Here is a 12166-nt window from a genome sequence, read left to right on the forward strand (position 1 = left end):
GTTCATACTTCACATTGAAAGATACTCCATTCGTATCTGCTGAAATTACAGTTTAAATGTTTACAGAATTTCAGGATTGCATTTCTGAAGTTGATAAGACTTTACTCGATGGTAGATAATTGTGAAGAATGTGAAAAACGTAAGGTTTACAAATGTACGATCAAAAGAATAGGAAGATGATGGCCAACTCTTATACCGAAACATTTTTGTTTGTATTCAATATTAAAAATTACCAGTTTTTTACGAATATTAATGCAAAAGGTAGGATTACTTATTAAGGTACAATCCACAATCTTAGAAAAACAGACATTATTGAAAAACGAAAAAAAGTTTTATTCCCTACTGTCGAGTTTCCATAAAAGAAATATCAGTTCCTCCTTAGTTCCTTATTGTAACTATTGTGCGTTATTCGCCACGGACCGTTTTTCTAAGATTCCAAATTGCTTCTCATTTTGGTTTGATCCACCGGCAGTAAAAATTCAAAATATTCACAAATATCCGGTGTTTTCTTGAATGTATACAACAAATCACTTGACATTTGAGTCTTGTCCTAAAATATAATTTAAACCTCAAGCACACACTGTTGCCATTTGGCACCATACAGGATAGAATTAAAAAAAGCCTAAATAAACTTGGGATGTATGGTTTTATTGTTATTTTGACTAAATTCCAAATCATCGCAGCAAATATTTTCCATTTTCTTGAAGTTGTGAAACATCAGTTATCCAACCAAGGTCCACAAATACATACAAAACTGGCCCCAACAAATCAAAATTATTGAATGGAACAAAAATCAATCTCCGCAACCAGCAGTAGCAACGTTAGCTTCACTCCGCTGCGATAGAAGGCAAGAACCTCCCAGCAAACGTATAAACCATCCACTTCAGTAGGAAATTTATTTTCTTCTGCACTCTTCGAGCCACTTCACTTCACTTCACTGCACTCTTTCTAGGATGCCCGGAACATGGTTGATTTTTTCGCACATTTGATTTTTTACTAATTTTGCTTCGCTTTGTTACGTTTGTTTATTCTACATAAACTACATGAGCACCTTTTCGAGCAACCGCTATGCAGTGATTTCTAGTAAGTTTATTTCTCATCACACACAGATGAACCGTACAGAACATTTTGATGGCCAAAATCACAATGAACAACCTAAGTTTTGTAAATACACGATTGAGAACTTCCGGAAAAAAACTGCTTGCCATTCCACTTCTTGCTTTCATCGCTTATTGCTCCTGGGGAGAGTTACTGGAGCGCTACCAATACCCGCCGTCTCATCGACCGACAGGTCCATTCGTCCCACAATTCTTCGCATTCGTCCGCCTCGCATTGCAGACTGAAACTGCACAGGAATATACACAAGCGAGCAGCCAAAATAATAATGAAAGGCAGAGCACCACTGTGTGCGTAAAGCAGGGGAAAAATTTTAGTCTTGATTGCTCCAGACGATCCGATTTTTCCAACACGATATTCGCTGCCATATTTCACTCAAAACTGTCGAATTTCACTTACATTACACATCCCGAAGGATAAACGTTCAACTGCGATCTATTTTTCGGTTATTCGACAGCAATCTAGCACAATAATATCCATTTTTTTTTACAAACGATGGAAAGCAAGCAAAAGTTTGCCATCCGTTTTTCGTCGCTTTTTTCACATTTGCGTTTTCTTCTTTTCTTCTGCGAAAGCCAAAAGAGATTCGACGCGAGGCTGTCAAAAACTTGTCGAAAATTCGATGCTTTTTTCGACCAGTGCGAGAGAAAACAACCCTTAAAGCAATGTTCACACGGAAAATGCGTATCGATCGTCCACATAACCAGTTCGGAATGAATTCAGAATCGGAGTGAGGTGGTCGAAAAATTGCAAAAAACGAATCTGAATTAAATGTTGCTGCCTGTCGGATTTTAGTTGACCTCGTTAACGTTACGATTTTTTCTTTTTATTCTTCTACGCTTCTTTTTCGTTTTCGCTCCGACTATGATGCGGGATGACTGGTATACCCCACTTGTACGCAGCGGGCAGATTTCCCCCCAGACGGCTGGCTATGCCTGCCGGCCATTTTTGCCGGAATTCTACCAGAATTCCGGCAAAAGTCTGGCAACAATGCAACAACCGTTTCCGGCAGAGAATTTCACCTAGCGGTTATTAACGGTTCTTATCTGTCGGCTTCTTGCCATACAAGATTGGCAGAACCGTTTTAAATCGATTCTACATTTTAAGCGTCTTGTTTTTTTTTTCAATAAAAGATACATATGAAAGGTAATAAGTTATTGCCCTTCATATCACGCGTTTTTTTAGAACGGCCAATAAGCGCCTGTCAACTTCCACTTTCGAAAGAAATTCCAAGCGAGCTATGAAAGATAGAGTATTAAATTTAACACCAGACGGAAGAGAATTTCTTTCTCTGCCGTTTACTATTATGACTTACTCTCAGTGAGTGCCGAGTCATTCGAAATTACTCTTCAAAGTAAATGTTGATGAATGGCTTATTGGCCGTTCTCAAAAAAAAGGCGTGATATATACTAATCATGGAAAATGTTATTGCCAATAACATTGCTTTCTCACTACCAAACATACCCATATTTCAATCTCATTTACCTCGTCTCATGACTCGTTTTTTGTACGTACATGCGGGATTAACGAATATCAAATGAAGTCGAATAAAAAAAAACCTATTTTTATCCACCTAGTGGTGTAATGATGCCTTTCTCATATTACTCATTACATCATAAATATAATCGTGAAATTCGCAAAAACAACTGTTTATTGAATAGAAATAGGAAAATTTGTTCGGACCTAATCTCACAAACTCTATAAATCCTGTTTAACCTGTAGTTCCGGAACCGAAAGTAGTATCCACTACAAATTAAGGAATTCCGTATGAAACTGTAAGACTTTTCTTTTGAACCTATAAGTTTGTGAAAATCGATTTGGCCATCTCCAAGAAAAGTGAGTGAGATCCCTTTTGCAGTTTTTAATCACTATTTACAATTCTTCCGAAACCGGATTCAGATAAACGGAATAGCCGAAGTTGGTTCGTTTGCAACCAACAATTATGACCTACAAATTGGAACAGTTTTGAACGTAGTTAAACCTATACTTACTATCTCATGCTATATTTCGATTAAACCAATTAAACGAAATCTAACAAATGAAACGAACCTGCGTTTCTGTTACTTCTGCATATGTAAGTCAAGCTAAATAACATGAATCAGCAGCATAAAACATGTAGTAGGATTACTATAATAATAATAATAATAATAATAATAATAATAATAATAATTATTATTATTATTATTATTATTATTATTATTATTATTATTATTATTATTATTATTATTATCATTATTCTTATTATTATTATTATTATTATTATTATTATTATTATTATTATTATTATTATTATTATTATTATTATTATTATTATTATTATTATTATTATTATTATTGACATCACTACACAACGTGTACGAAATAGAACAAAGCACGCCTTGTTCGTTTTGTGTTTTCTTCTTCTTTCGGTGTTGTACATATTGTCACTCTATGTGGCGATTTGAAAACTTTTACGCTCATCACCCTGTAACTGCGGAACCGGAAGTCGGATCCGGATGAAATTTCACAGTAGCTTTAAAGACAGTATGAGCTTTAATTCAAATCAAGATTTGTGAAAATCGGTTCAAACATCGCAAAGAAATCGAAGTGAATTTAGTTTCAGGAGTTTTTCTTCTCCACTTTCGGTGCTCTCGGAACAGGAAAAGAAGGAACCAGTAAGTTTTCATGCCCACAAACTAACAAGCTCTGCAAACTAGAAGAATTAATCAGACAGTTTTATGGGATTTGTACCTGTTTTTAACCATCGTTCGTGGAAAAATACTAATAAAATTGGTAATTTTCCACTTATCACGCTTTAGTTCCGGAACCGGAAGTCAGATCCAGATAAAATGTTCTACAAATTTTTAGGATATTATAAGACCTTTCATTTGAATCTCAGTTTGCGAAAATCGGTTGAGTAGTTGCAGAGATTATTGAGTGTAAACTTTTTCTCAAATTTTCATATATTACCATATAACTCCGGAACCGGAAGTCCCATTCAAATGAAATTAAATAGCAAGCTATGGGACCATAATACCTTCTATTTGAATCTTAGTTGGTGAAAATCGGTTCAGCCATCTCTGAAAAAAGTGATTGCATATTTCTATATGAGAAAGGCAAAAAGAAAAAAGAAATAGAAGGGAAATAAACAAGACACGTACGGCGAGATAATGACGCAATTTCGCCTGGACAATTTTGACAGCAGCCGGAATGCAGCCAGCCTTCTGACAGTTGCCAGAATTCCTGACAAGCGGGACAGTTTCGTATCTAGATGTGTGTGAAGGGGGCACCCACCCCGTTTTTAGGGGAGCGGCAAACCAATCCTTGTGTCATTTTTTTTTTCTCATCCAAGCGATCTCTCCGGAGATTAAGCATAGTTTTTTTGTTTTGCTCGTTCAACCAACGATTGGAATGACATTCTCGAAAATGATTATGTTAACGTAATTGAACAGATCTTTTCGAATGCAAGGATGCCAGGTCATTTTTTCAAAAATCTGTGGAGATTGTATCAAAAATGAGTCTGTGTAAAATTTGTCCACACTTCCCATAATGCTGATCGGAATGATTTTAGTGAGCAAAAAAATGTCTGGCTACTTTCAAACGCTCTGTCAGAAATATATTTGCTCTGTGTTTTCTCTAGCAAATTGAAGACTTTTAGGGGCTCATTAACAGTCTGTGATTAATTGTGAGAAATCTGTGAAAATCTGTTTCATTTTTGAAATACAGATTAATTTGTGAACCTGGGATCTCTGCTCCAATGTACAGATCTCAGTTGCTAAAGAAAGGCAAATCTTACAAAAGTAAACAAATCGAGTTTCATTCTCCTACCGAAAAATGTTTAAAAACTCGGCAACCTTGCCCAAAAATTTGAATCCTACAAAAATCTCAACCTGTGATACAAAAAACTATAAAAAATGAAATTGTTCTAGTTAGTTTAGCCATCCGTGTTCCATGTCAAAAAACAGGCCGAAACTTTGATTTCTAGAGAGAAAGGGCAAAACTATTTTCTTTTTGTTGTGTTAGATGATTTCCGAACTTTTTACTACTAAAAATAATAAATGAGATGATTAAACTATCCGCAGATTTATCTTAGTCGCGAAAATCAGTCGATTTCTCGAAAAATGCACAATCACATAACTTGCAATTCGTGGTTCATACGCCGTCTCCACGTTCCATCTTCCATCTAATGACCGTTTTTTAGATGGTTAATTTCGTGAGGGAGCGTATCGGTTCAACTACTCAAAAAATTTGCGTGATATTTTGAAAGCAGCTTATCATCGCATGATCATCATTATAACATATCGTTCGAGTGCTAGTGTCTAATTGATCTTTGCACTCTGTTTATAAAAACCAGAATTCGGTAAGGCAGCTCTCGCTGGATTGAAACTTTCGCTTTCTGTAGGACCAGATGGCATACAGATAGATGGCAGATGGCAATTATTTCAAAGAAATGTTCGAGTAAGATGATATCACCTTTACCGCTTGTTTAGAATGCCATTGAATACAGGAATATTTCCCAATTTATGAAAAGCTTCGCTTTTGTTCCCGGTCTACAAAAACCGATAAATGAAATGTAAACAACTACCGTGGTATCACCAAATACAAATAATAATACCCCTAAGTCCCATACAAACGAATCGCCAATGTTTGGTTCACAGCATGAACAAGTAAGCCTAGCAAATATCTCCCTTTCGTTGCGATAGTGTGAAAATGTAAAAGGAGATCGTTTCTGGCAACGCTTTATGCTAGTTGCTACGGTGCAAAACAAACTTGTTTGTTTATCGTTGCTGTATTAAACTGTGGTCATGATTATGACTGACGCACAAATGTATGAAATGGCACGCTTCTTAGAGTAAAAATTATGTTCCCAAGAAGAGCTTGGAATGGTAATGATATTCATATTTCTATTCTACTTAAATTTAGTATTATGTATTTCAGTACACAGAATTTATAGATGCTGTTCTATTAGGGGAGTGGGCTCTTCGTATTTTCATGGGCCAGACCATTCCAAAGTACTTATCTTTGTTTTATTAGTTGCTGTAAGCATTAGAAATTAACTGAGGAAAGCTTTCGGTTAGCATTGTAAATAAATGGTAATGATGCAGTTGATGGAATGTAGTTTTATTCTGTAACATCACTTTAATAAATATACTGACTTATTAATGAACCGACCTTCGTACCGTTTCTTTTACTTGTTCGACCATCGCCAGAAGAAACACTCTAATCAGTTGCAAACATCTTCCACTTTTATATCCCATCGTGATCGTTGTCAATTTTGACAAAGGATTTCTGAAATTTGGTCTAACCGGGAATCATCTAGAACCTGCTGAAAAATATACGAGATTGTTTATCATAATTTAAAATGTTTTTTTTAAACCTTACTTTTCTTATAACCGACATCAGTTCATCGATTCGCATCAATTCTTCGCTAACAACGCCTGTTGGCTGATCATCATCAGTAGTATGTTTTTTGACGGCGCTCACTTGTTGCATCAGTTCCTGTTCCTTTATCTCTAGATCAACAAGCACTGTGTTCGTTTTGCTGATCATTGAATTAACTTGTTTGTAGAGCATTTGGCTGTGGCGATTATTTTACCTTCATCTCTCCAGTTTTACAATACCTCGGTTAAGAATATAGTTCTTCTGACTTCGCTAGTGTTTACATATTTTTCACTATAATAAACAGTAACTATAATGAACTTGTTCTTGCTCTTCAGTGTTGCTAGTTTTATAGGAAATTCGTTAAAGTACATTGTCACTCTGACAGTGTATCATGACAATGTACCGCACGATGCAAAATGTGTCCTTGAAAATTTGTCGGAGTACTCCGTATTATAATTTGTATTTGGTATCACTGCTCGTAGATCATTTTTCAACGCTGTTTTATTTCATATGGACTGATCTATTTTAGATCTACGAGTAAAACATGTCAATAGCAACGCTGAGATCTAGTTCTATTTTTCTAGCACAAATATGAAACACATTCAAAACTTCTCGACGTATCTCACTTCTTCTCTTCTCATATTGACAGGTTATGCAATCACTGTGAAAACCGACTCTTGAACCGACGCCTGGAGGGCCAAGTATCATATACCATTCGACTCAGTTCGTCGAGTACGCATAATGCTTGTATGTATGTGTGTATGTAACGTTTTTTGCACTAACTTTACTCGGAGATGGCTCGACCGATTTCCACAAACTTAGATTCAAATGAAATGTCTTGTGGTCCCATACATAATTCCTGAAAATTTTTTGGATCCGACTTTCGGTTTCGGAATTATGGCGTAATATGTGCAAAAAGTTGTCAACATAATAACTTTTTTTCGGAGATGGCTATACCGATTTTAACAAACTTAGATTCAAATGAAAGCTCTTAGGTTCCATACTAAATTCCTGAATTTTTGTTGAATCTGATTTCCGGCTCCGGAGTTATGGAGTGAAATGTGCAAAATAAATAAAGATATGTGTTCCAACTTTTCTCAGTGATTTTCACAAACTTAGGTTCAAATAAAAGGTCATGTAGTCTCATACGTAATTTCATCCAGGTTCGACTTCCGGTTCCGGAAATATAGGGTAAAGTGTGTTAAAAAACGCTATATCAGACATGTTACAGATGGACATTATCTAGACGGATCTTTCCTCCGCTTTCGATAAAATTAATCATTACATCACAAAAATAGATTGACTCGGCTTTGATGGACACAATCATATCTCAGGATCAACCTCTTGTTGTCGAAATTGACGAATATGTTTCCGAAGAATTTGTTGTTACATCACAAGAGAATCATTTTTGCCCTCTGGTTTTCTTGCGAATTGGATATAAATTTAATCGAATTCCAGACAAGATGACCGAAAATAAGTTTGGAGCGGAATCAATCATCAGTTCAGCAGCTCCATCGCACGGCATTACATTAAACATATCATGTCAATTGTATTGGTGCGCAATTCTGCTATTGTCGCGCATGAATTTGGCATTTCTCTATTTGTATGTACAAGATTTGATGAGAACTCGCATGAGGGTGCCATACTTGCAAAACAGGATGGTGCCAATGATTTGTTAGTGAAATATGAGAGCTTCATATCTTATTAATTAATAGTCCTTGGAATAAGTTATTCGAAACGAACACATAAGTGATTTGTCTTTTTTGTGTAAATGTATACACTGTACCGTTTCAGTATTTTTTGCTTTTTTAAAAGTATTATAACTGTTATTTCAAAAGTTTGTACTTTTAAATACAATTCGATAGTCCCACGACACAAGGGCCAAACTGAAAATGAGAGCCTCTTTTTGTATACTTTCTTTTTTGATTATAAATCGGAAGCTTGTGGTTTTACCTTGAAAGTTTTGCGAAGAGTAAGGCGTAAAATATTAATTCAGTGTGGTAAATCGTGAACAATAAAGTAAACCAAGAGAAACTGTTATTTGCAGTTAGGCCCATTTGTCGTGGAACCGACAACACGACCAAAAACTCCGAAGAAAATCGAAATAAAAAGTGTTCGTGAGCGATTTACCACCAGTAACCATAAATATAGCGACCCCTTGAAAATGACAAAAACTAACTATTCGAGTAACACTGTTTAAGTTGCTATGAACTAGCTACCAAGGAGCACCAGAATAGATAAACAAACAGTTTGAAATAGTTGTGGAATAATTCCACCGATTTGAATTTTTGTATTTTTTGTTCCTGGAAGAAAAAATTGTCCCAGTACAACAAAAAGGGGAGGTAATAAGAGCATAAATAAAGTAATATTGTATATTTTTCATATTTTTTTGTAGTTTACGGAATTTATTGATATAGTTCTGATATGGGAATGGGTCATCCGTATTTTCATGAGCAATTATAGTTTAAATCGTAAGAATGCACTCAATTTAATAAAGCAACAAGAACGACAGGTGATCGAAAACGGAGAAATTGAAATTTCAGATTTTATTAGAAATCTAGCTTAATTCGCTAAGTCTTCCATGGTAAGATATACGCTTTTCTTAAAGTAATTATTGTCATTCCCATTATCTGTTTCAGAAACTGCTGTAAATATTATACAGTCGTTAATTCAAGAGATGCAATCATATCCTCAAATCGATTTAATATTTAATTTATATTCAATACAGATACAGATTTTTCAAGAAAACATTATTTACGATAGTCGCAGAAAACAATTATTTTATATTTCAAATTCGCATTATTTTGATTTTCAAATTCGTTTGAATATTCCCTCGTTTTAAGTGAGAATCTCTTGTTTTTGCCTACATTCCATATGTAGTTACCAAGGCTACTGGTAACTGTTTTTCAAAATCAATAATTGTCCAACTTGTGTTGCCAGATCCAACATTTTTTCAAGCGATTTCGTTTTGACATTACCAGTTACTGAGGGGTAGTTAAATTTGCGATACAGTTTTGATAGTCGAATTGCAGGTCGTGTCGTCGGTGGAACTGTCGAATTGTTTCGAAATAAGAAAAACATTCAACTACAAATTTTTCCTAAAAGTTCGGATGTTGCATCTGTTTTGGAATTTATAATGAATTCCGAATCAAATTTTGGAAAATTTATCTGGGATCCCGCAACTCCTCCATTTGGTGATAAGCACTCAAAATTATAAAAAATTCGCGGCGTGTACATTGCGTTTTTGTACAACCCTGTTGAATTAGACTAGTGCGAGCTTGAGAATTTGTCAATTCACATATTCATTTTTTGGGATTGCCGCGATAAGATTTCAAAACAGTAGTAAAAAACTAACAAAGTTGTTGCTCTGAATTGTCCTGATGGATCCTGAAAAAGAAGAATATCAACTGCAACATTTCACATTCTGTTCGGAAGATATAATTGCAGAAAGTAATTTAGTTTAGAAAACTTGAATACAAAAATTAATCACTACCTTCTCGATTTCGATTCTCATCTCTTCAGATCGCTTGATGGTGAAGTCGCTGATTCAACAGTCACTGGTCGATTTTACAGACGAGTTCATAAAGAAGCATAAAGTACCTGACCAAATCGCAATGGAACTGCGGGCCAAGTGTTACGGTACTTCCGGTAAAATGTTTTCCGAGTGTGAAGGCAAGTTGAAAGAGTTGAGTGAACTTTATCGAACTACTTTCACTATACCGGATAATGTATTACTTCCATCGGATCTAATGCAGAAAAAAAACTACACGGCCGAACAGGTACAAGAATTGCAGGTGAAGGTTGACGAGTTAGATGAACAGTTTCGACGAGACGGTGTTTTTCTTGCGCTGCTGGAGGAAGAAATCAAGGTTCACGAAAGGCTAACTCCTTGCTTGGAGAGTGAAGCTGTTTTGATGGATTTAGTTGATCAGTACAGACGAGAAGAAATTGTTCCGGCTGAAGATGTCGATCTAGTACAAGACCTAGCCGAAGTGATGCAAAATGTTCTCGAGTTATAAAGGTATTAGTCTTAGATTTCATAGTAGTTGGATTGCGAACAGTTTTTCTTGTGATCTGTGAAACTTGTTACATTCAAATTTGTTGCATGTTTTATGTGTACTACACAAAAAGAATATACTCATTTTATATAAAATTATGTATTTCAATTTGTTCTTATACAAATAGGAACCAGGTTCCAGATTTGCGCAAAAAAAACATCTGTAATTTTTATTGCTAACCTATTACACCTATATCCCGCCATTCAATAGAAACATTATGGCTTACACGTCTATTAACAAAAAAAAGAACACACTTTTCTCACAAGTTAGGCGCGACAAGGTTCAGGAAATTCATAAACACTTCAAAACCTATGAAGCAAGCTGCATTGGCAGGGAATGCTCGAAGCATTACAGGCGTTACGCCTTTATACAATGCCAATGGCCCTTCGTTTTTCATTAGTTCTCTAAATACATCTCTGATGCCATTTTTGTAGGTACCTTCAGGAGCTGTCTGCAATCGTGACTTGAGGACATCAGCTGGCATTCCGATAGCCCAATTTGCAATACCCGCCATTCCACCTGCAAATATGGTTCCAAGAAGGCCAACGGCGGCATCCCTTTTCTCGTTTTCCTTTGGGGCTAATGCTTTTTTCACATATTCGTAAGTCAAGAAATACATTCCCGAAGCAGGAACGTCCCTGAGTAAAGTTGCAAATGATCCTTTATAAATGCTGCGTATTCCACCTTCTGCATACAGTTGTTTCGCACAGTCCACCATTCCGTTGTATTTCTGTGGCGTATTTCCACCCTGCTGAATTTGTAGAAGGCACTTAATACGTTCTCCTGGTGCCATCACTGTCGTAGTGAAAATCCCGGAAAAAGCTCCGGCTGCAAAAAGTCTCAAATTACTCAATTCTTCATCCGGAGTTTTCTGCTGCAAACGTTTGCCTAGTCCGAAACCGAAGAAACTCATTGCAAAAATAGGTGCAACTCCGGCAATAGGCGCGGACATGCCCTTGTACAAGCCTAGAAACCCTTCGCGTTGTATTGTTTTTCTAGCGCAGTCCAACGTTCCAGCGTACAGCGGAGCTTGGCCTTGGGTAGGCAATGGCATCGTTTGCAAACGGACTTTTATCGTGTCCAGAGGATGACCAGCCAGAACCGTGCAGATGCCACCAAATCCTCCAGACAGGAAATACTTAATTGGGCTGACATTTTCCGACATTTTATTACTGTCTTGATTTTGGACTCAACTTGTTGCTCTTGTGTATTATGTCACTATACACTGAAATAAGATAATAAAAAAACAGTTCTCGCTATCGTTCATCTATTTATACTAAGGTACGACAAATATTGAAAATTGTCTATCAGGTTGAATTTTTGGGTTAATCGAACAAATTAATCTTATCTAGGAATGTATTAGTGTGCACGGGACTAGATTTGATAATAAACTTATTAGGAGCACAAACACAAAAACTGATTTCTATTCGAACAAAAAATATAACTATCCATCTCACTTATTTACCTAATTGTTAGTAAGTCCAAAGTACAAACGAAATAACTCTAATCTTTCTCGTTGACGAGTACTGATTGGTGACTGTTCAATTTGGATTTCAAGCTGACTAACAACATCAACAAGTAGATACGAAACGATGACATGTGCCGACAAAATTTGGAATGGTCCTATCTAC

The 12166-nt window shown here is 36.0% G+C and overlaps 3 protein-coding genes across 3 annotated transcripts in view; 1 reads left to right on the plus strand and 2 right to left on the minus strand.

Moving 5' to 3' along the window:
* Positions 1-1667, minus strand: part of LOC131437159 (triple functional domain protein) — a 181212-nt gene extending 179545 nt beyond the window's left edge. Inside the window, exon 1 of the mRNA XM_058606325.1 lies at positions 1516-1667. The gene's annotated coding sequence lies outside the window, so the exon portion shown is untranslated. The remainder of the gene's footprint in view (positions 1-1515) is intronic.
* An 8101-nt stretch (positions 1668-9768) lies between these two features.
* On the plus strand, positions 9769-10624 carry LOC131437595 (uncharacterized). Its single transcript, XM_058607050.1, has 2 exons — positions 9769-9927; positions 10000-10624. The coding sequence occupies exons 1-2, from the start codon at positions 9858-9860 to the stop codon at positions 10494-10496; spliced, it is 567 nt and encodes a 188-aa protein (XP_058463033.1). The 5' UTR covers positions 9769-9857; the 3' UTR covers positions 10497-10624.
* LOC131437594 (congested-like trachea protein) lies at positions 10616-12127 on the minus strand. Its single transcript, XM_058607048.1, has 2 exons — positions 12001-12127; positions 10616-11760 (listed from the first exon to the last, which is right to left on the minus strand). The coding sequence occupies exon 2, from the start codon at positions 11698-11700 to the stop codon at positions 10795-10797; it is 906 nt and encodes a 301-aa protein (XP_058463031.1). The 5' UTR covers positions 11701-11760; positions 12001-12127; the 3' UTR covers positions 10616-10794.
* Between the last annotated feature and the right edge of the window lie 39 nt (positions 12128-12166).

The sequence above is a fragment of the Malaya genurostris genome, chromosome 3 (assembly GCF_030247185.1).
Source record: "Malaya genurostris strain Urasoe2022 chromosome 3, Malgen_1.1, whole genome shotgun sequence".
In the NCBI taxonomy this organism is placed as follows: domain Eukaryota; kingdom Metazoa; phylum Arthropoda; class Insecta; order Diptera; family Culicidae; genus Malaya; species Malaya genurostris.